Below are 23745 nucleotides of genomic sequence, written 5' to 3' on the forward strand. Positions count from 1 at the left end.
CACAGAGCATCCAGGGAAAGGCTCGTGCTAGTTTTGAAATAGGAGGGAAGTGGGTAGGGCAAAACCTTTGAAAGAATGACATAGTCCGAGGACAGGACATAAACTGATTAGAACCAAATGGGTCCAAGATGGCAGACAAGTCGACTTCCACTAGACCTTGAGCCTCAGTATACACTCACTGTAACACATCAGCACGCTAAATGACACACCCCCAGGCGCCATGACAGTTCCAAGGCCGGCCATAAAGGTCAAAAAGTGGGCAGTGGCCCAATTCCTAGAAATCCCCACCCCTTCCCCAAAATAGCTGGAATTCTCCTCCCTCTCCTTAGCCTTTGAAATTACCCAGCCCTATAAAACCTGACAACCCCATACCCTGGGGCCGCTCTTGCCTTCTGAGATGGCCCACACTCTGTCTTTGGAGTGTGTTTCTCTCTAAATAAACCCACTTCTTACTTCTTACCTTGTCTCTCACTGACTTCGTTCTGCGATGAGACATCCGGAGCCTGAGCTTCATTAAGTCCAGAGACCAGGTGTGTGATCTCAGTTAAAAGAACGTGGGTCCAAGCCCCAATGTAAGTTGCCTGGTTTCAGTTTCACCTGTGATGAAGCAAGCAACGTATTTCTTGAAAATTCTTGGGTTGGGAAGTAACTTGAATAAGTCTCCTGGCTGGGTGACTGGATTCAAGCAATGACTTAGGCTGTCCAGACCGGGGTTTGAGGACCTGAGTGGTTATGAGCCATAGGTGTCTTGGAGGGAAGACGATGACCAGTGACAGTGAGACAGCAGTGACCCCACCAGCTAAGCCCAGATACTGTCCACTCACTTAAACTGTCTGCCAGCCTGGCTCAGAAATGACGTTGGCAGTGTATTGTTTCTTTTTTAATTTTCTTTTTCTTTTTCCTTCCAGTATCATTGAGATACAGCACTGTATGCGTTTAAGGCATACAGCATGATGATCTGACTTACACACATCATGAAATGACCACAGTAAGTTTAGTGAACGTCCAGCATCTCACAGAGACACAACATTAGAAAAACATTTGTCTCTTTGTGACGAGAACTCGGGAGTTTACTCTCTCAAGATACGTAACGTATATGGCGCACAGCAGTGTTAATTATATTGATCACGTTGTACGCTGTACTCCTGGCACTTATTTATCTTGTAGCTGGAATTTTGTGCCTTTTGACCCCCTCATTCAATCTTTGGCACACACTCCCTCCACCCTGCAACCACAAATCTGCTCTCTTTTCTCTGAGTTTGTCTTTGAAGTGCAATCGTTGCCGAATGCAGGTTTGTGTGCCCGATGCCCAGTGAGGCGAAACCAACCAAAAAGTTCATCTGCCCGAAACACAGAGAGGACAGACCAACGGAAGAGCCAGAGTTCGGAGCAGAAAAAGGTTTGGTGCAGGGCCAAGCAGGGAGAGCGGGGGGCTTGCGCCCAAAAAACCCGAATTCCCTGATGGTTCTGGGGGAGAAGTTTTCATAGGCAAAATTCGGGATGAGGGCTGCAGGGTGTGTGCCTTTCTTCTGATTGGTTGGTGTTGAGGTAACAGGGCAGGGCTCCAGGGATCTGGTGCTCAGCCTGAAGCTGGCTGGGTGGGGGAGTTCCTACAGAAGAGCTCAAAGATATATTGTTATGTGTATCCTTTGAGGGGGAACCAGGACCTGCCCCAAGGCTGCACTACACTTTCTTGACTGCCCCTCCCTTGCTTCTGCATCCCCTCCCTTTCCTGATTAACAGCTATTTGAATCTGACCTTTGGAGCTCAGGGAAGGTCAAGGAGGCTGGATGAAGCCTATTTCCTACAAGCAAGAAATGGGGGACATGGAAAGGCTTTTGTGCCCGGGAGTGCCCCACAGGTTCCTGCTTGTTTTCGTAATTCACCTACAAGGCTATGTTATTTCCTGGTGCGCAGCACAGCGATTTGCTCTTTCTGCACATATCAGAATGATCATCGTGATAAAGTCTATTTGTCATCTGTCAGCACACAAAGGTGTCACCTAGTGAGTGATTATTCCTCACACTGTATTTTCATACCTGTGACTCATTTATTTTGTAACTGGAAGTTTGTCCCTCTTCATTTTCCTCACCCATTTCACTCGTCCCCTCTCCCCTTGGGCAACAACCTGTTTGTTCTCTGTGTCTATGACTCCATTTCCATTTTGTTATGCTTGTTCATTTGTTTTCCTTTTTACATTCCACATGTAAGTAAAATCACACCGTAATTGTCTTTTTCTGTCTGACTTACTTCACTGAGTATAATGTTGTCTAGGTCCATCCGTGTTGCTGCAAATGGCGTTATTTCATTCTTTCTTATGGCTGAGTAATATTCCACGGTGTGTATGTACCACATCTTCTTTATCCATTCATCTGTCGATGGACACTCAGATTGCTTCCATATCTTGGCTATGGTAAATAGTGCTGCAACGAACATGGGGTGAAGGTGACAGTATATTGTACATACGTTTCCTTCTGTAAATTGATGTGTAATCTGTTAACTGCATACCTTGATTTCTCTTCCTCCCTGCCTCATGCCTTCTCTGCCCTCATTTTAATTTTGAGTCAAGTCCCTGCAGCACTGAGAGTTCTAGGCAGCGGCTGAGCTTGGAATCAGAGGTCAGTGTCCACCCTGGTAGGTCAGAGGCTCCAGGCGCTCGAGGCGGTTTCTCTAAAGGACCCCGGTGAGGAAGGAAGCGAGCTGTCAACGCACTCAAAAGCCGGGTGTGACTTCTTTTTTCAGAATTGACTTTTTGCAGAAATTCATGTACTATGTTACCTCTCAGGACTTTCTCAGCCGTTCTGCCGCCTTTGGGATTTTGTAGGAGCCGGGCTGGCGCTGGAAACTGCAGGGGAGTGAGGTCTGGTAGATGCCCCGAGGGCGAGGGCAGAAAGAACTTTCTGAAAGAGACTTATATCAGCAAGAGACCCTCCCCCCACCATGTCATCCCCTTACAGCTTTGTCCACCCCACCCCCTGACCCCATACAGTAATTCAGGTTTGGGGTGCAGGACCCTCACTGGGGAGAAATCCTCTTGTCTGTGATCCTCACCTCTGAGCTGTTGGCTCTGGGACGTCCCATCCTGTCTTCCCCTTGTAAACGCTCAGCATCACGGGACAGGCAGTTTTGCCTCTTTGTTCTTGGGTGAGTGGGTCAAATAGACATAAAAGTCACGTGATGCCCACCTATCCACTGGGGCAAGGTGAAGACCGTGGGCTTTATCCTCGTGTAGCAGATGGGGGCGTGCAGGAATGTGATGATCTAGGTCACAGCCGATCTCAGAGAAGAGGAGCTGAGATATTCGCCAGTGAGACCTTGGCGCCAGCCTGCTTCGCAAGTGTCGGTGCAGAATGGCCTGTCCAGTGGCTACCATTTGTTCTGTCTTTAAGCCTCCTAACTACAGTCATTCAACAACAGATCTCTACTAAGGGCAGGTCATGAGTCACACTGGGAGACCTCAGCCAGCTCCGCCCTTAAGCGGGTTACACCCTGGTGGCAGATAAAAAGACAGGAAAGCCATCCTTTAGAAGGCAGAGCAGGAACTCCTGACGTCTCTCCTACCCCTGGGGCTTTTATAAGCTGAGTTGGACGTAACTGAATTGACATTCGGGGGGACAGAATTAGCACATTACGAACATATCGGTCACAGGCGCAAACGAGAAAGGTCCGTGCTGGGCTTCTCACCTTTTGGGCGATAAAGCTCGCAGCAAGAAGCATGTGAAAGATGGTGCTGTGGGACCATAGGAAAGAAAGGCCACTTCTCCAGAGGGAAGCCAGGAGGGACTTCATAAAGCTTATTGGTTAGGACCTGAACGCTGAGCCCTTAAGGATGAGTAGGAATTAGCCAGAAGGGGGACGAGAGAGTCTTGTAGGCAGAGGGAAAAGAAAGGGCAAAGACCCAGCATTGAAAGGTGCCCATTCACTCCACAAATATTCCTAGAGGGACTCCACCCTGCAGGCACTGTCCTAGGTGCTGCAGATGCATCCGAACAATAAACAAGCCTCACTCTGCGGGGTCTGGCTGGCATTCCAGTGGGAGAGGACGGCTGGGATAGGGCATTTTAAGGCTGGACCCGTGCACTGAGCAGCTGGCGAAGGGCCTCCTGTGTGTCCTCAGACGTTCGGGGGCCCTGAGCGCTGAATTCATCGACTGCATTTGGGATGGACTGCGCCACTCGCTAGGCGAGGCCCATGCTGGTGGCTGGAAGGGCTCAGCCCAGGGTTGTGGCAGTGGGCAGAAGTGTCCCATCAGGAGGCCCTGAGATGCCTGTGCGTCCATCTCGTTGTCACATATCTTGTTGGTGTCCTTCCTTGAGAGTGAATGCACACATGTCCACTGCAAGAGTGTGGAAAGGAAAGGGGAGACTTGCCAAGGATTATACCAAGCTTGGCTGGCAGGAACCCTTTTATTGAAAAGAACAAGAGTGGAAGTGGATGGATGGATGGATGGATGGATAAATGAGTGAATGAGTCAGCAAAACACACCAAGTTGGCTATTTGCTGCCACATTTTCTTTCAGTTCTTTTTGTTTGTGTGTGTGTGTGTTTTTTTTTTGTTTTTTTTTTTGCGGTATGCGGGCCTCTCGCTGTTGTGGCCTCTCCCGTAGCGGAGCACAGGCTCTGGACGCGCAGGCTCAGCAGCCATGGCTCACGGGCCCAGCCACTCCGCGGCACGTGGGATCTTCCCAGACTGGGGCACGAACCTGTGTCCCCTGCATCGGCAGGCGGACTCTCAACCACTGCGCCACCAGGGAAGCCTGTTTGTGGTTTTTTTTTTTTTTTTTTTTTTTTTTTTTGGCCGTGCAGCTTGTGGGATCCTAGTTCCCCAACCAGGAATCGAACCCGGGCCCCCTGTAGTGGAAGCGTGGAGTTCCAACCACTGGACCACCAGGGAGGTCCCTGCTTGCAGTTTCAAAGGGGCTTCCTATTGGTTGTCTCAATGGTCTCACTTAACATCCTTCCCATTTAACAGAAGGCAACGTGGAGGCTGAGCTGAGCTGGTCCATCTAAGTCCTACTCCAGCCTTTTCCAGGTCTCACTACCCACCTGTGTCCCTCTGCACGCAAAGGCCGCAGCAGATGATTTAAAAAACCCATTTCCACCTCCAAGCCTTTAAATTATGAATGGAGCACGGACAGCTTTTATTCCAGTCACATAGCAATTTAGAGAGTGGCCACAGCAGGCCACATCCTTTGTTTTAAATTCCTTATAAATGAAGGCTGGACACGCTTCACTCCGCGACGTTGTATCTCTCTGGGGCTTTCGGGGCGACGTTTCCTGCGCTTACGTTCCCGGATTCTAATATGCGTAATTGATGCAATGGCGAGTTGCTTTGGTTTCTGTCTGGCTGTGTCTTAATTTGCGTTGATTTTCCTGTTCACGGGCTGCTGTAATGTCTGGCTCTGTATTTCTAGCTTCGCTTTACAATGTTGTTTCAGACTTTAATTAGGACCCCTGTTGGTGAACTGGTCTGAGCCTACGCAGATAGATTTGGGGAAAAACAAAGGAAGCTTTCCAAAGAGCAAGACCATTTTATTGCTTATTAATTAGTCCCTGCCCAATGCAGGGAGGGGCTGGGAAGGGGGGAGGGTGACACGGAGGTCAGTGCATCGAGCTGTGTGGGGTGTCGGTCGGTATTTTGGAGAAGGAGGTATAGCCAGGGCTCTCTAAAGACTTGGAAACGAAGGACATAAGATTGTTCCTGAGAGTTAAGCTATAAACTTTAACACACAGTGGGGAAGGAACTGAGCCCTAAAAGCATCAGCTTAAGCGATTATGTGGAAAATGGACTAATGTGTTTTTTCCAACCAAATGACGGGGGCCTCTCGCTTCACGTTTTGTTGGTTCATTCACCAGATTTTGCTGGGGCGGCCTGTCCCACCCAAGCATTCTGTTTGGGGCTGGAGTTGCCCCTCGAAGCCCCATCCTTGTAGAACCTACGGTCTAGGGAGGAACTCAGAGTTACATCTTGCCATAGAAATATGCTATAGCTGTTCCAAAAGGATGGCATTAACATGTTCAAGGAGAGACCATGCTTAGCACAGGTGGTAAAAACAGGCAAGCATGATGGTACCCAAGAATGGTATTTTTGGCACTGCCCAGGTGTATCAGTCAGCTCAGGCTGCTGTAACAAATACAGCAGTCTGGGTGACTTAAACAACAGACATTTATTTCTCACATTTCCGGAAGCTGGGAGGTCCAAGATCAGGGTGCCAGCTGGGTCAGGTTCTGCTGAAGGCCCTCTTCCTGGCTGGCAGAGGGCCATCTTCTCCCTCCATCCTCACGTGGCAGATAGAAAGCTCTGGTCTCTCTTCCTTTTCTTATAAGGACACTAATCTCATCATGGGGGCTCCACCCTCAGGACTTCATATAAAGGGAATCACCTCCCCAAGGCCCCACCTCCAGATACCATGATACTGGGCAGAAGGGCTTCCACATATGTATTTTTTGGAGGACACAAGCGTTCAGTCAGTAGCACCAGGCAAGAAGAAGTGGTGCTCACAGCCTTTGAGCATCCCAGACCCACTGGCAAAGGTCAATCCGCAGTGAACACAAGTCCCCTAGCTTAGCAAACAAAGACTTTCTCTACGACCCATTTGAACTCCCTTTGTGTTCATTAACTCCACACTCCCCAAGGCAGACTTTGGATTCTGATTTCGTGTGCAGGAAGAAGACACACTGACCTTGCCGATGCTCTGGTTCCTCTGTCTGCCCTTGGACGTCATCTGGGAAGCAGGCATTCCGGTGTCCCTCACGAGCTCACGTGGTTTGCGTGGATGTGAGTCAGGCTGTCAGGGTTGGCACCAGCAAGAATGAGTCTCAGAACTGTCCCAGCCCAAGGCCAGTGACTAGTTTTAAGGTAGTTCCTTCTGTGGACCAGCCCGGCTGCAGCCAGCCTTCTCCCAGATGGAAAGGGACCTGGGAAGAACATGGTCTGTGGGGCGGGCTGGCCTGGGCTCAAGTTCTAGCGCTGTCATTTCCTACGCGCAGGGGTCCACGGTCTTTGATACTGAACAGGGATCAGACAGAGTGAGATGCGTGTTCATGCCGGCTGCATGGTCTCGGGAAAGCTACCTCCATTCTCTGCGTTACCTTCCTGATCTGTAAAACGGAATTCTGATGATTTGAAATGATATCTGTAATATGATTAGGGTGGCAGCCACGTGATAGGTGGTAGCTATTTTTAGTATCCTTAGACAAACACACATAAAGTTAAGGGATAGTTATACTGTATTTATTTTTTTTTTTATTGAAGTATAGATGATTTACAGTCACTTCTGTGTGGAATCTAAAATATGGCACAAATGAACCTCTCTACAAAACAGAAACAGACTCACAGACGTAGAGAACAGACTGGATCTTTATACTTCGTATATATCTATAGGTCTCAGCTTACACGTGACTTGTTTGAGGAGCACGCGATTCCCAGAGGCCTCTTACATGCTGGGGTCGCCCACCTCTGACTCTGAACCATGTGCAGTTTGAGGGCAGAGACTGACCTTGTCCTGTTACCTGTTGCGCTCTAGGCCCCTATCCTGTTTCAGCTCCAGTGAGGTAGCCAGGAGGCTGGTTGTAAACAAGAGAAGCGCAGCTCTACCAGCCGAAGCGCAAACGGGGCACAGCTTTGGCTCGTGGACTAGACTCTGGAGAGACTCGGTCTTCTGTCTGGCCTTCTGAGCCCGCTGACCCATTCTTTCAGGCTCCTGGTTAGGGTGAGAGGTGAGGCCCTTGCCCTTCTGGGATTATATCATTTTAGCTTGAGATTCGAGGGGGGGAGAAAAAGCTATTCCTCTCTGCCTGGTTCAGAAAATGCCAGTTTTGGATTCTGAATAGCCCTGCTCAGGTCGTGGGCCCGATCGTTGAGGAGAGGGCTGTGCTGCTCCGATGGGCCCACGTCGGGGTGCGTGGATGTGAGGGCAGGGGCTGCGTCAGCAGCCCCACGGAAACCCCTTTAGTCAGCGCCCGGATACTGTCAGATGAGTGTCTACATTCAGGCTGCCAGGAGGGTTCAGGAGCTCCAGAGGTCAGAGTCAAGAGCCGTCCTTCTGGGGAATAAGGGAAGACTTTGTGACAATGGGAGGCTTTGAAGGTTAGGCAGGGATTGGGAGGGGCGGGGAGAGAGGCCGGGCCTGCAGGCCGAGATACAGCCAAGTCGGGGCATCAGGCTGGCGAGCTGCACGTGGGGTGCGGGACGGCAGGGAGGGGATGGGAAGCGTTCCAGGAAGAAGAGTCCTGTCGGGCTGAACTTCGGGGATTTGTAGGCTGGTGTGTTCGTTTCCAGGAGCTGCCGTGACCGAGCACCACAAACGGAGGGGCTTAAAACAACAGCAGTGTGTTGTGTCACACGGTTCTGGAGGCTGGCGGTCAAAGGCCACGGTGCTGGCTGAGCCACGCTCCCTCTGAGGCGCCAGAAGGAGCTCCTTCCCTCTCCGCCGCCTGCTAGCCCCAGGCGTTGTCGCGTGTGCAGCCAACGCTGGTCTTTGTCCCCTCAGTCACTTGGCCATCTGCCCTCCGAGAGACCTGCAGGTCTCCTCGCTGTGTCTCTCTCCTCTTTTCTTTTTTTTTTTTTTTAATTTTATTGAAATATAGTATAGTGATTCAGTTCTACATATATATATATAATATTCTTTTTCATATTCTTTTCCATTATGGTTTTCTAAATTATTTTATTTTGTTTATTTATTTTTTAAATTTATTTTTGACCACGTTGGGTCTTCGTTGCTGCGCGCGGGCTTTCTCTAGTTGCGGCGAGCGGGCGCTACTCTTCATTGCTGTGCGTGGGCTTCTCACTGCAGTGGCTTCTCTTGTTGCGGAGCACGGGCTCTAGGCATGCGGGCTCAGTAGCTGTGGCTCGTGGGCTCAGTAGTTGTGGCTCGCGGGCTCTAGAGCGCAGGCTCAGTAGTTGTGGTGCACGGACTTAGTTGCTCCGCGGCATGTGGGATCTTCCTGGACCAGGGATCGAACCTGTGTCCCCTGCATTGGCAGGCGGATTCTTAACCACTGCGCCACCAGGGAAGTCCCCTCCATTACGGTTTGTCGCAGTATATTGAATATAGTTCCCTGTGCTCTACAGTAGGACCTTGTTTCTCTCCTCTTGTTTTAAGGACACCAGTTACATTGGGTTAAGGACTCACCCCACTCCAGTATAACCTTATCTTAGCTAATTACACCCGCAATGACCCTGTTTCTAAATAGGTCGCCTTCTGAGGTATGGGGGTTAGGATTTGAGCTTATCTTTTGGGGAGGACACAGTTCAACCCATAGCAGGCAGGCAGGCAGGCAGCAGTGGCTCAGGGGCTGGAGAGGGAGGTTGGACCTGTGCGTGGTGAGTTACCGTGGCCAAGCGGAAGGAATCACTGAAGACCGGAAGTCACTGAAGACCGGGGGCCGGGGCCCGGCATGACCCACCCGCGGGCAAACCCGGGCTGGAGAGAGCGTACCTGGCTTCTTGGAAGGTCGCTGAAGTGATTCAGGTGGGGGGACAGCAGAGGGACTCAGAGGTGATGCCAGGTTGACTGGAGGGGGTGGACGCGGGCTCTCGCAGGGAGGATGCACGCTGGGGCCGGGGTGACCAGTGATGTACGGATTTGCGGAGCAAATAGGATGCCCGAGTGGTCCCGACAGGAGCCACGCGCCCCAGGATCCCGTCCGTTTATGCCTTGCACACTGCTCCCCTCTCACACCTGAAATGCGCTCTTTCTCCCCATTTAGCTATGATAACCATCACGCAGACCACGATGAATTAAAAAATCTACTCTGACCCCGGAGCGCCGCTAAAGGGCTTGACGCATATCGTGCCACCAGATCCCTCAGATGACCTGGTGAGGCTGCTACGGTTGTGCCCACTTTGCAGATGAGGATACTGAGACCTGGCTGGAGTTACCTGTCTTGTCTCACACTGGAGGGAGCCGGGGCCAGAGATGAGCCCACACCCGTTTGCCCGCACTTCTATCCCTCCTGCCGCTCCACCACCCATACCTCACTCACTGTGTCTCTCTGGCCGGGCTCATCTTCTTTTGTCTGGTTACCCACATAGGTCTTGACCCTCTGCTGAAGTGTAAGCCTCTGACGGAGAGGGCTGTGGTCCCCTCCCTGCCGTCCTTCCGCCAGGTATGGCTGATGGAACTAAGACCAGCAGCTCAGAGTGAAGGGTTTGGGCTGAGCGGTGATGCGCGGGTGTATCTGTCGAGAGGCACAGATGGGTGAGGGCAGGAGTGAATGTCCACTGGGAGCGTCTCAAAGTCTGGTTCCCGCAGGGAACCCGGCCGAGGAAGCCCTAGTCCCCCCCAGATGGGAAGAGCCATCTCACTGGTGGAGTGCAGGACTCCAACTGCCCAAATCAGAGAATCCGCCTTCCTGAGGTCGGGAACCAGCCCCCCGGGGCGGGGGCGGCGGGGGCAGCGGGCAGACACACCCAGGCTCTCGGGGACTCTGTTCTAGAGGGGCAGCCGGGCAGCAGGCAGGGAGACCAGTCCATGAGCAAGGTGAGGTCCAAGTGGGTAAAGGCTCAAGACAGAACAGAAGAGTGATGAGGGGAGAGTGGTCAGGTCAGGAAAGCCCTCCCTGAGTAGGTGAAGTGAGAGCTGAGGCCCGGAAGAAAAGGAGGGGCCCGTCCTGCGGAGACCAGAACACAGCCTTCCAGACGGAGGGGACATGAAAAGGGCCTGAGGCAGGGACAAGCTCGGGGCGATCTCGGTAGAGCCGCTCTGGGTGGTGTGGCTGCTGGGGGGAACCGGGGTGGGAATAGGGATGGTGACGCCTGGGTCCAGATCCCCTGGGCGTGGAGTTCCCACCTTTCCACCCCGTTCCAAGGAGCTCCACCCAGGCTGCTGGTGGTTGGAGGTGGCCAGCGTGGGACTCCAACAAGGATGCCTGGCGCCGCACCTGCAGGGCTCTCTCCGTTCTCTGCTCTAACGGGATTACTTCCCTGGGACTGTGCAGGGCACGGATGCCCAGGAACCTCCAGTTGCCCGGGGTCCCGCCTGGCTGCCCCTGGGGCTGGGAGGAGCTGGCTCTCAGAAAACCTACTAGCTATCAGTGTTTGGCTGTATCTGTGTGCTCCAGCTCCCCGCTTGAGAAGCTCTGCTGGAGAGCCTGTAGACCACGACCGTGACTTTGGGTTTACGTAAATTGCAATGAGGACTTACTTGTGGGTTTCCAGCCAGGAATAACGTTAGCTGATAAACAGTTTTCAAGATCACTTTGGCCGCCCCATGGAAAACTGGGAGAGGAGGAACTGGGGGCAGCAAATGTAAATGGGGAGCAGGGCTGCCGCGTTCAGCTGGGCGGGTTGAGCGCTGTTCAGCTCCGCACCGTAGTGTGGATGGTGGGTTAATGCTCTGCGGTCGCCATCTTGAAATGCTTGGTGGGTTTTGAATAAGGGCCTTTGCATTTTCATTTTGCTCCGGGCCCTGCAGATTGTGCAGCTGCTCCCACTGTTGTGGGTAAGGAGGTGACCCATACGGAGCTACACCTGCAGAGCAGAATGAGTCCAGGGACAGTGGGTGCTCATGGCTTAGAGGAGTGCCTGGATTCTAGAAGCCTGAGCATTAGCTGTGAGAGTAATAAAAGTTGCCAAGTGTGTGGTACCGTAGTAGTAATCTAGTCGTAGTAAGAGTCATTGTCATTATCTTAATTAATTTACTTTTGGCTGCGTTGGGTCTTTGTTGCTGCACGCTGGTCTTCTCTAGTTGCGGCGAGCGGGGACCACTCTTCATTGCAGTGCACAGGCTTCTCATTGAGGTGGCTTCTATTGCTGTGGAGCACGGGCTCTGCGGTGCGTGGGCTTCAGTAGTTGTGGCGCACGGGCTTAGTTGCTCCGCGGCACGTAGGATCTTCCCGGACTAGGGCTCGAACCTGTGTCCCCTGCATTAGCAGGCGGATTCTCAACCACTGCGCCACCAGGGAAGTCCCAGTAGTCATTATTATAAGGAACATTTAGGAGTGTGATCTAGGAGGATGTTTGTGCTTTAATCTTGGGAGGAAAAGAACAGAAGAGGCTGGGTACAAATGAACGTTTTCTTGGGAGAAAAGTATGAACATTGAAGTGGAGCTCAGTCTGGGATTCCAAGGGCAGCGGTTGCCAGCTGCATGCAACATCCAGAATCCTGGATTTTGCCCCAGGAATTGAACTCCCTGAGGCCGCAGTATGTGGACAGCTGGGGATGCTGTGAGAGAAGCCGGTGCCTGGGAAATTACCCAGGGGACCAGCAACCGATGGACAGAAGGGAGGCTGCACGTGCTACTTCCAGCCCCAGGGGACGGAGGGACAGGAAGGAAGTGCTGGCAGGGGTGTGAAGCCAGAGTCGGGGGCCCTGGAGCTCCCCGAGGCTGGAGGGAGGCCTCGCCCAGCACCTGCGGACCCAGCATGAGCGTTGGAGCACCTCGCTCCCCTGCCCTCATTCTGTCAGATGGAGGCATCGCACGTCTGCTTGAAGAGCACGGCTTCAGGGCTGGGCCGGCGCTTTCAGACGGGCATTGCTGGGACCTCTCGGTGCGTGTCACCGCTCTGTGAATTCACCCATCCTCTGGGACTGAGGCCCAGGTCTCTTTAGCAGAGACTCACCATGTTGTACCAAAGCAAAGAGTACGGTGGCATCACCCTCTCCGCATGCGCTGGGTGGTGCCCACCTCGTGCTGGGCTGAGGACTGAATGGTCAGGAGAGCATGGTCCGGTGGGAGACAGCTGCTGCTCTGGTGGCAAACTGCTGAGTAACAAACCATCCCCGAAGTCAGCAGCTCAAAACAACAGCCATTTCATCACGTCTCATGATGCCGAGGGTCAGGAATTCAGGCATCTCTCGGTTGGGTGATTCTTTACCTTGTTGTGTTGACCAAGGCGGCTCTGGTGAAATTCAGCAGGCAGATGGCTGCGCTGGGAGGTCCAGGGTGGCCTCACGCACACGTGTGACGTTTAGATGCAGTGGCCTCCACTGGGGTCATTGGCCGGAGCACCTACAGATGGCCTGTCCAGCTGGGCCGTGTTGGGGGAGTCGATTTCTCACCCAGCGGCTCACAGAGTGTTTTCAGGGAGGAGGTGGAAGCTACCAGTCTCGTGAGGGCTGAGCCCAGAAGCTGGTGCAGTGTCCCCTTCACATCCTCTGGGGCTCAAAGCACTCACAGCGTCAAGGGCGGGGGGACCTCAGGCCCCGCCTGTCACGGGGAGTCCTATCCACGGATTCGTGGCCATCTGGAAGCTGCCCCAAACAGGAAAACAAAGAATTAGAGTTTAGTGTTGTAAAGGGATGCCAAAGGCTATATGATCACGTAGAGAAGAGGGGGCCTTGACTCCACGTGGGGTGGGGAGGTGCAGATTGGGGGGTTGGGGGAGAGGCAGGGAGAGGCACGGAGGGTGACCTGAGGGGTAACATCTGAGTCTTTGAGCGGGGTCTTGAAGACGACTGGGACTGGTCAGTCAAGATAAGGTGGGACACTAGGGGAAGGGTTTGGGGAGTGGGGGAAAAGCATGGGCAAAGGCACAGCGGACAGGAGTAAGTGGGGGCTTGGGAGGATGTGAAGAAGCAGCTCAGGGCAGGAGGGGGGCAGCGGCTGAGCTCCGAGAAGCAGGCAGAGAGAGACTGTGTTTTCCAGTAAGAGACTGGTGTGATCCGACTCCCACTGTGGAGGGACATTTGCATCAGTGTGGAGGATGGTTTCGGAGGTGGGGAAGAATGGGTGAAGGTGGTGACGACTTCTGGGTGTAAGTCATGAGACGTAATGCACAGCATGGGGACGAGCGTCAACAATGCTGTCTTGTGTATTTGAAAGTCGCTAAGAGAGGAGATCTTAAAGGTTCTCATCACAGGAAAAAAGTTTGTGACTGTGGGAGGTGACAGATGTTAACTAAACTTTACTGTGGTGATCATTTCATAATGTGCACTTATATCAAATTATGATGTTGTACCCCTGAAACTAGTACAAGGTTATGTGTCAATTATATCTCACTAAAACCAGAAGGAAAAGAATAGAAACGTTCTCCCACATGGCCGTAATCCTGAAAATGAGCGATAATCCCCTAATATCATTTTATATCCAGTTCATATTAAATCTCCCTCCCTAATTAGCCCTCAGGTGTGGTGCCAGCTCTTTTGAGCTGGGATCCAGTAAGATTCATGTATTGCACTTGGTTCTATCTCTTTAGTCTTTCCTTATGCACAGTATCGCCCCGTCCGTCCCATCGTTCCCTCAGATGTTGACTGTTTGAAGAGATGGGACTGGTTGTCTTACCGAACGTCTAGAGAATGGTTTGGTAAAGTCTTTTCTTGTGGGGTCATTTAATTTGGTCTTGCATTAGCTTTTTTTTCCTGTAATGTGGAAATTAGGTCCAGGGGTCTGACTAGATTCAGGTTAAACGTTTTCGGTAAGAATCCTTGGCGTTATGAATTCATATTGCATCCCATCAGGAGACACATGAAGTCAGGTTGCCCCTTCATTAGTGACATTCAATTTACTCACGTTCCTTGAGGGTAAGAAAATGGCTAGACTTCTCTGTTTCTCCACAGTGTCTGAAAAAGGGCTGGGCTTACAGTAAGGAGTAATAGATAGTCAGCTCTTGTGTCAGCAGTGGTGATGTTCTATAACGTCCCTGTGAACACTGAATCTGTGAGAGCCCAAACAAGAAGGTCACCTTGTCCAACCTCAGCTGGAAATGTGCAGATTTTCACAGGTCTGCGTATATCCGTGAACTATCCCTTCAGAGCCACGAGTGTTGATTTCTGGGGTTACAGATGCATTAAGTGAGTAGGTGAATATAAAATGTGGAAAATCCGTTCAATATGTGGGATTAAATCCCTTCGAATCAGCTGTGTGACCCTGGGTTAGTCACATGACGCGTCTCTGGGCTTCATTTTCTTTGCCTGTCCCACGGCTGGCGGGTCCTGGAGCGTTTTCCCAGCGCTGGGACCCCAGGAATTGAATCCCTCTTGGCTCGGTTTTCTGTGGCCAGGCCGACCCCCATCGCTCTCCTCTCCGTGCAGGTTTGTGGACTTCCACGCGGCTGCGTCCACCTGCTCGCCCTCCCGGGCCGCCCTGCTCACCGGCCGGCTTGGCCTCCGCAATGGAGTCCCTCACAACTTTGCGGTCACCTCTGTGGGGGGCCTTCCACTCAACGAGACCACCTTGGCCGAAGTGCTGCAGCGGGCTGGCTACGTCACCGGGCTGATTGGTAACGTGGCCCCCACCGCCCAGACCCCGTCCTCCCTGCATTTTCTGTGCTGCTTTGTGTCTGCAGAGCTGCCGCCGCTCCTGCTCGTGTCCGCTTTTCTGCTCATTTCTTGCTGTAGAAGTTGGGGGTGCTTTCAGCTCGAAGCAGCTGAAACGACCTGCCAGGGGACTAAACCATGTATGGAACTAGTTTCCCCTGGTGCCCCCTACAGAGGCCAAGGCAACCCAGCGTCCCGACGGCATCCTCAGGCTGCCTGTGCTTAGGATCCTGGCTCTCCAAGAGCTGGGTCCGGCGGGGTTCCCGCCTCCCTCCACCACGTGAAGGGGCAACGAGGGTCCCTGTGGGGATGTCCTCGGGGCCCCGGGCTCCCCGTTAACCTGCAGGAAGCTGGCATTCCTGGTGTGTCGGCCTGGCTCCTCCCCTGGGTCAAGGAGCCTGACATAACTTTGCAGAAGATCAGACTGCAGTGTGGCCTTCATTGTCCTGGGAGGACGAGACCATTAAGGTCCCAACCGGCTCTCCTTTTCGCCCCTTTCTCTCCACGCTCGGAGGTACGAACTCTTCTGAGGCTCTCACTATGGGCTGAGCGTCCTCACCCGCCCTGTCCCTGCATCCGTGTAAGACTCCCAGCCCGGGGGGCGGGAGGGCTTTGGTCCCCGGGCTCTCTGACCCTAACACTTCATGCCGCATCAGGGGCACTGAATTCTTCTCGAGCTGGGTTCGATCTCGCCTGCCCCTCCTTCTTCAGGCCTTTAAATCCCAAGAAGGCAACTGATTACAGGTCGACTGTTCACCTCTCATGACACCTTTTGCTTTTCTGGGAGAGGGTACTGAAGCGTAGCTCCTTGTTGAGATCGTGAACTTCCTAGCAGCGCGCTTACAGGGCAAATGAGAAGCCTGCTGAGGGAACACCGAGTCCACTGACACCACTCACTGTTTGCTTCTCATCTTGCTCTGTGTTCATGTGTTTGTCCCCAGCTGCACATGTTATCACTCGGCCCTACTTTTCTCCCCCTCCTATTATTTTCTATGTCCTGGTGATATAATTTTACACGCTTATTATAATTTTAGAAGCAATTTTAAAATTGTACTATAATTTTATATTTCCGCGTCATGCTGAATCTAAGCATTCCACTTAGCTTAATCCACTTCCCTCAACTTTTTATGACATTTGTTTTCAAACCTACAGACCAGTTGCAAGAAGGGACTCCTAGACCCCCATATACCCTTCACCTCGATTCACCGTTGCTTGTTTTGGCCACAGGCGTGTGTCTTGAAAAGATGGTTTGGCAGTATTGTACTGAGGCCACGTGAGATAACGTACTGAGTCAGACTCCTGTGGTTGCCTGTTTCTTTCTGTCCTTGGCGTTGTTCCACGCTGCCGCCGTACTGGTCTTTGCCCCGCGTTTTGGATTCTTCCCCTTGCCTCGTGGGATCTTTACCCGGAGAGCAGAGAATGAGCAGGTCAGAGGGTCCCAGCCTCGCCTCGTGCCCCCCAGTGAACGCGTTTACAGCGCCAGGAGCAGCCCTGCGGCAGAGCTTCCTCGTTGCTGGCCTGGCTCGGGCGGCGCAGGGAGGCGGCGCCCCGCTCAGCTTCTGCAGAGAACGATGATGAAAGCAGGCGGGAGCGGCATCTCTGGGACTGTCTGGGCCGTGCACTTGCTCCTTGGGCCCTTTGCAGGGCCCCAGGCAGGAGGGCCGAGCGGAAGGTGTGGTGAGCCCTGGCGGGGGGCGTTGCCGTGGGCGCTGCACCCTCTTTGGGGGGCAGGAGCTCAGCCTGCTAACTTCTCTGGGCTCCCGGTAATGGCTCGTCTCCCCGCCCCCACCCCCCGCACGCTTTCCTGCCTGGGTCATGAGTCATCCTTGCTTGCTTTCTGTCTCCCTGGGGACTCCCTCGCGGTCCCAGAGAACGAGGCTTGGCTGTCACACAGCACGTGAGCCTCTCTTTGCTTGTGCTCAGGAAAGGGCAAAGCTGGTGGAGACCTGAGTGTGTGACCAGCTCCACCAAGGGGCTGGGAGCCCCCAGGGGGATTCCTCTCAAAGTCTCTCTCTCTCTCTCGTTTTCCTCCAGGCAAGTGGCATCTTGGACACCATGGCTCTTATCACCCCAACTTCCGTGGTAAGAATTCTTTGGAGGATTGGTTACCTGGGAAACAGAAAATAAAGGTCTCTGTGTAAAAGGACTCTATAAATGTTGAAGCCATCCTGCCCCTGAGGGGCCTCTCTCCTGAGTCAGGACACCTTCGTTCACAGGCTCACCTGGGTGGGTTTGAGGTGCCAGGATTGCCTCTGTTTGCACATCCCTCTTGCCCTGCACCTTTCCCGGCCCCCCTCTTTGGTGCCTGTCTACCCTTCGGGCTACCCCGTCGTGAGGCCATCAGTGTTCTCCTCGACCCAGTCCTTCACGTGTCCGGGAACACTTGGCCCCCGTGAGGCCCCGCGTGGTAAGAAGTAAAGATCGTTTGATGGGTTCACTGAAGCAGGGGCTCGGCGGGGAGTAGGGAATTCTGTGGGAAACTTCACACGGAAGCTTGTGCTGGAGAAGAGCTGGGATATGGGAGGGTCTCAGAAAAAAGTCAACACAGGGTTTTCAGGTCTCAGTTTGACCCTCACATCCTCCCTCCAATACCCCTCCACCCTCTCAAGTCCAATCCTGCCAGCCCTCTGCGTCCAGCTGAAATGCCAACTCTTCCGAGAAGCATTTTGAGATTCCTGTCCCAACCACATCCCACCCCCAGCATCCAGGGGTAACTTCACCCTCTGATCCCTCTTGTGGGCTTGCTGACAATCCATCTCTTAGAGCTGAATCTCTGCGTCTTATCCTCCCGCTCTTGAGGGCAGAGTATATTCTTTTAGCCCCCAGAGTGTCACGCAGGTAGCAGATTTTCACCAGATATTTCCCAGCGGTGTCCATCATCGCACTGGGAACAGGAGGTGTTCAAGACATTCTCCCCACTTCCTTCCACGCAGGGTTAATGCTAATCACAAGAAGTTTTGCAAATCTAGTCTTGCAGCCAGGACCCAGCAAAGTGTTTTCTTTGCACACTACAAAGGACTATTAATCAAATCCTCTTTTAATTACATACGCCATAACACTGCAGAATTAAATCATGGAAAATTAAATTTCTGTCCTGGGTGTAAGAATGCAGGCTCATAGCCTAACCCGTTCCTTCTCTTCCAGGGTTTGATTACTACTTTGGAATCCCGTACAGCCATGACATGGGCTGCACTGATACCCCCGGCTACAACCACCCCCCTTGCCCGGCATGTCCTCGGGGCGGTAGACCGTCAAGGTAATCCTAGCCAAGGCATCGGCTCTGGGCTCCAGAGCCAGGTGAAGTCCTGGGGGTGTGGTCCATCAGAAGGAAATGAGCGAGGCCCACGGGGAACAGTTACAGTAGCAAAAAGGGATCAAGTACCTGGGACTCCTCTGGCGGCGCAGTGGTTAAGAATCCGCCTGCCAATGCAGGGGACACGGGTTCGAGCCCTGGTCCAGGAGGATCCCACATGCCACGGAGCAACTAAGCCCATGGGCCACAACTACTGAAGCCCCTGTGCTCTAGGGCCCTCGTGTCGCATCTACTGAGCCCACATGCCGCAACTACTGAAGCCTGCGCACCTAGAGCCCGTGCTCCACAACAAGAGAAGCCACCGCAATGAGAAGCCCGCGCACCACAGCAAAGACTAGCCCCCGCTCGCCGCAACTAGAGAAAGCCCATGCGCAGCAACGAAGACCCAAATGCAGCCAAAAAAAAAAGATCGAGTACCTTTAGTGCAAAAAATTTAAGTGCATTATTTGCATGGAGTGCAAGAACACTTTTCATGAAGATGAGGTGAACAACGTTTTTTTAATTGGCATTTTCCAGGTTCCTTGGACTGTTTAGCTCAGCTGGGGAGAGGCTGGTGCGACCCAGGGTCTCACGCAGGTGGCCTCCCTCCTCTGCCTGCTGGCTTTGCTCCTGGCCCACTCACCTGGCCCTGACACTGGACATAAGGAGGGAGCTAGACTGAGAAAAAGTCCCCCGGGCTCCCTATAAGCCCTACCCCCGCCCTGAAATAAGCCAGCGTTTCGGAATGCCGCGCAGGCACTCAACAGGATGTTTTAAAAACGTATCCAGTGAAATGAGAAAATGCCCACAATAGAATAGTAAGTGAAAAAAGCAGGAAACAAATCATCAACACTGTGACCTGAACTACCTCTGTATTTATGCCTCTAATAGCCCTAACGGAAATACGCCAAAATGGTAACCATGGTTCATTCCCTCTGGTTGGGCATTAAGGAGTTTTCAGTTTTTTCCTCTCTCGTATTTTCCAAATGTTCTGTAATGAGCATGCAGTACGTTTATTATCAGAAAAAGGTAATAAACCTTATGCAGGTAATAAAGCAGCCCAGACCAGGTGCTCTGCTGTTCGGACGGTGTACTGGGATTGTTCATAACGTTGCAGGTGTCTGGGCCGCCCGGGGAAAGCGTGTCTCGGGGCTTATTAATAATAGCATCATAATGGCCATTTGTTGAGAAATTGTTACATCCTAAGCGCTCTGTATGCTTTTCCGTGACCCACCGGACCTCTGAGTGAGGCAAGCGTTTCTCCCGACTGTCCTGGGAAGGAAGCTTACCTGGTGGCCCAGGTCACAGTGGAGTCATGAGAGGGAAGGATGGAGAGTCCCGTCTGGGTCTCTGAGTCTAGAGCCCAGGTCTCCTCTCTCCTGACTACTCAGAGGGTGGTCGCTGGGCCAGCAGCGCAGGCATCATCTGGACGCTTGCTAGAAATGCAGGTGTTCAGACCCCTCCCAGAGGTCTGCCTTTTCACGAGATGCCCAGAAGATGCAAGAGCCTGTTGGCAGTGGGAGGAGTGGCGTCACCACGTGAGAACCTGCCACTGCTCTCTCATCACCGCCGGGCGCCTGGGGCTCACACCTGTGGCACCCCTGCCATCTCGTGCGATGACCACAGCCTGGTCCCTTTTCCGTCTGTGTTAAATCAAGTAGAAGAAAAGTGTTGGGTGAAGGAGGAAAAGGGGGAGAAGGTTGGGGTGACGGAGCAGCCGCAAGACCATGCAGAGCTGGAAGGTTGGACACGAATGGCGAGGTTAGCGTTGCGACACCCGGGGCCGTGCGCTTTTTCTCTTTTTAAAACACTGTGGTCCTTGGAGATTACCCCAGTCTGACCGTGTCTCTTAAGCTTCCGGCACAAGTCTGTGTGCACATAGATGTGTGACGGGGGCTTTCCTTTCTTCCCAGACTCTTCCCTGCAGCAGGAGGACAGTTCCCCTACCCAAGAGGCCCCCTGTGACCACCCTTTTCTCTCCATTGTGCTCAGCTCCTCTTCCAGTTCTGTGTCCGCCAGGACAGAGGGCTTGAGTTTTTATTGCATTCCTAGTGTGCCGAGCAGTGTGGACGCTAACCGTTCCTTATCCCTGGAAGGGGCCCGGGCAGCCCCACACTTCCCATGAGGAAAGTCGAGCTCTGAGAGCTTAGGTAACTCACCCGAGATCACAGCCGGGGTCAGGATTCGGCTGCTCTGCTGGGTCATTCGTAAGTCAGATTCATCTCCATCTGTAAGACCAAGGGCTGGGTTTGTTTTTTTCCAGGAGATACAATAGGTTTGACCCCCACTTTTTCCAATTGTAAAGTTTCCCCAAATTCTCCAAACATGGTTTGAAATTCCAAAGTTGTTCCTAGCCATCTGTCCTCTCGTCAGACGTCTTGTCACACAAAGTCCTGATTGTTGACTTGGGAAAATACCAAGCGTTGTACCCCATGGACGGAAGTCATGACTTAAGGGGGCCGGTGGAAAAAACCAGGGCTACTGATTGTCTCTGGGACTCTGCTGCGTAATGTACTTTGTTTAACCTCAGTTTCTCTGCCAGCAAAATGGGTATAATCATACCCCTAGCTCAAAAAAGTCGTGAGCTTTGCAGAGTGGCCAGGCTTGTCCAAGGAGCATACACGTCTCTTCAAAGGGAATAGAAGAAGGTGTTATATTGGTTTTGCACTTGGAGGAAATGGCAGACTGGAAGAATCCCTTGAGGCCAGGCTGTTAAGTGTTCTGTATTTATGGGCATCACCGCATCAAAGCGTTTTGCTTGACTCGGTGACTACTTAGGTCGTGGGGATGAATGCTCCACCGTCTGTGATTTCCACCCAGGAACCCTGAGAAGGACTGTCACTCGGACGTGGCCCTTCCTCTCTATGAGAACCTCAGCATCGTGGAGCAGCCCGTGAACTTGAGCGGCCTCGCACAGAAGTATGCCGAGAAGGCCACCCAGTTCATCCAGCGGGCGAGGTGAGCCCCCCCCCCCCGTGTCCCCTGGCCCCAGCACGGCTCAGACCGCGGCAGAGCTCCATTGCCTGATAAAGATGCGCGCGTGCATGTCTCCTGGAAATAAAGCCAGAAAACTGTCTGTCCTGGGGTCTCCAGGCCTCGGTTACAAGTGCCTCGGGTACGTTCCCAGGGTCCCTGCTCAGACCACACTCTCCCGTCATTGTCAGGTGTCCTCTCCTGCTAGCGTGTCACCTCCCTGAGGGCAGGGTCCATCCACTGTCTTCTGGGCATTCAAGGTGTTTGTCGAGTTCATTCGCTGACAGGCTATGTTCGTTTCCTATTGCTGCTGTTACAAACTGACCACCAACTTATTGGCTAAAGCAACAGCAATTTATTCTCCTACAGATCCGGAGGCTGGGCGTCTGAAGTGCGTCTTGTGAGGCTAAAATCAAGGTTGTCAGAAGGGCTGCCTCCTCCTCGAGGCTCCAGGGAGGATCGTTTCTTGCCTCCTGCAGCTTCTGGTGGCTGCCGGCGTTCCTTGGCCGTGGCCGCATCATATTCCTTTTTTTTTTTTTTGGCGGCACCACTGGGCTTGCGGGATCTTAGTTCCCCGACCAGGGATGGAACGCGGACCCTGGGCGGTGGAAGCATGGAGTCCCCACCACTGGACCGCCAGGGAACTCCTGGCCACATCGTTTGAGTCTCCACTTCTGTGGTTCGCTTGCCTTGTCCTCTTCTGTAGTCACATCTCCCCCTGCCTCCTTCGTATAAGGACATTTGTGATTACATTTAGGGTCTACTGGGAACGATCCAAGATAATCCCCCTATCTCAAGATCCTCAACTTAATTGCATCTACAACGTCCACTGTGGGGACACTCAGAGATTCCAGGGATTAGACCCTGAGTATCCTTGGGGGCCAGTGTTCAGTATAACACACAGGGGTCCAGCATCTACAGGGCCCAGGTAACCTGAAGCGGGAAGCAGGCTGACTGTGAGGCAGTAGGGAGTGGTGGGGCCTGCGGTGAATTTCGAGCACCTGTCCCATCTAAGGCCGCCTGCTGCTGCTTTGTGGGAACGGGGGCCTGGCTTGTCAGGCCTTTCCATTTCTCAAGAAAGACAGGCCACCTGGCCCTTGGCAGATCTCCTGATCTCTAACTGTTAGCAACCACTAATTGAAAATAACAAAAAGCAGAAACCCCAGAGCCATACCACAGCGGGTCTCTAGCAAGCTGTCTCTGTGTGAGAGCTGCTCGCTTCCAGCCTCTGTCAGATCAGAGATCAGCACAGAGAGTAGATTGTGCGAGACCACAGTCAGCTACTGCTACTGACCTTGGGGTGCATGTACATAGGTGGCGGGGTGCAAGCCCAGACACACACATGTGCACACCCACGGTCACCCCACCCGCTGCCTCTCTCATGTGCACTGGTGCATCTTTCTCCTAAGATTGCAAACTCTCTCTCTCTCTTTTCTTTAGGCCGCGCCATGCGGCACGCGGGGATCTTAGTTCCCCAACCAGGAATTGAACCCGTGTGTTGGGAGCGTGGAGTCTTAACCACTGGACTGACAGGGAAGTCCCAAGACTGCAAACTCTTCAAGGGCCGGGGAACAATTTCCAACAGGTCCTTTGGTATTTTCCACGGCCTTTGCCTAAGTGGGCAGGAAAACGTGTGCTGCACACCCGTCTACTTGCCCAGAATTAGGAATAGGCTCCACCTTGGGGTAACTGATCTCATCATTTCCTTGAATGTGCAAGAATTCCCCCAGCCCCTCGCTCCACCATGCTGGACTTTTCTAGACAGAAGGGCAGCTGGGAGGGTGGAGGTATAGCCATGGTGAGGAAGGTCTACCCCTGCTTTTGCAATGAAAGCACAGTGTTCTCAGGGGACGGTAGCGGGTGGCAGCCGGCTGGGGACTGATTAACTCTGAAGAGGACATGGTGCTGTTCATCTACCACTTGATTAACCAGTTGAAAGACTAACAAATCAGTGAACAAACTCTTTATCATAGGAAAGAGGGCAAGAGTTTGCTAATTTATTAATTAGTTATTAAGTGAAAAGTCACATGAATCCTGTTGGCTTTTTGCTTGACAGAAAATAACCCTCAGGCATGCTGATTTCTTTAGGATTGGACTTGCCAGTTCATCCATGATTTTTGAAGTGTCAGCAGAAAAGCCCCCAGATCTGTGCTGTTTTCTCCGCCATGACCCCTTATGCCACCTTGACTTGTTTGTCAAAACTACCGGGGGTCCCTGGAGTGTGGTTTCCTGCCCCTGCTCGGCAAGGGGGTCTTCTTTGAACGTTTTTCCTTGGGGCTTC

At 52.7% G+C, this 23745-nt stretch overlaps 1 protein-coding gene across 2 annotated transcripts in view; it reads left to right on the forward strand.

The window, feature by feature from the left end:
* ARSG (arylsulfatase G) overlaps positions 1-23745 on the forward strand; it is a gene marked incomplete at its 3' end in the record, with an annotated part of 69450 nt that overhangs the window by 8576 nt on the left and 37129 nt on the right. For both annotated transcript variants that reach the window (XM_082861176.1, XM_082861177.1), the window contains exons 2-5: positions 14975-15162; positions 17234-17281; positions 18344-18455; positions 21312-21449. In XM_082861176.1, the coding sequence (XP_082717302.1) occupies positions 14975-15162; positions 17234-17281; positions 18344-18455; positions 21312-21449 (486 nt within the window). The remainder of the gene's footprint in view (positions 1-14974; positions 15163-17233; positions 17282-18343; positions 18456-21311; positions 21450-23745) is intronic.

The sequence above is a fragment of the Leucopleurus acutus genome, assembly GCF_964270905.1.
Source record: "Leucopleurus acutus genome assembly, chromosome: 19".
NCBI lineage: Eukaryota > Metazoa > Chordata > Mammalia > Artiodactyla > Delphinidae > Leucopleurus > Leucopleurus acutus.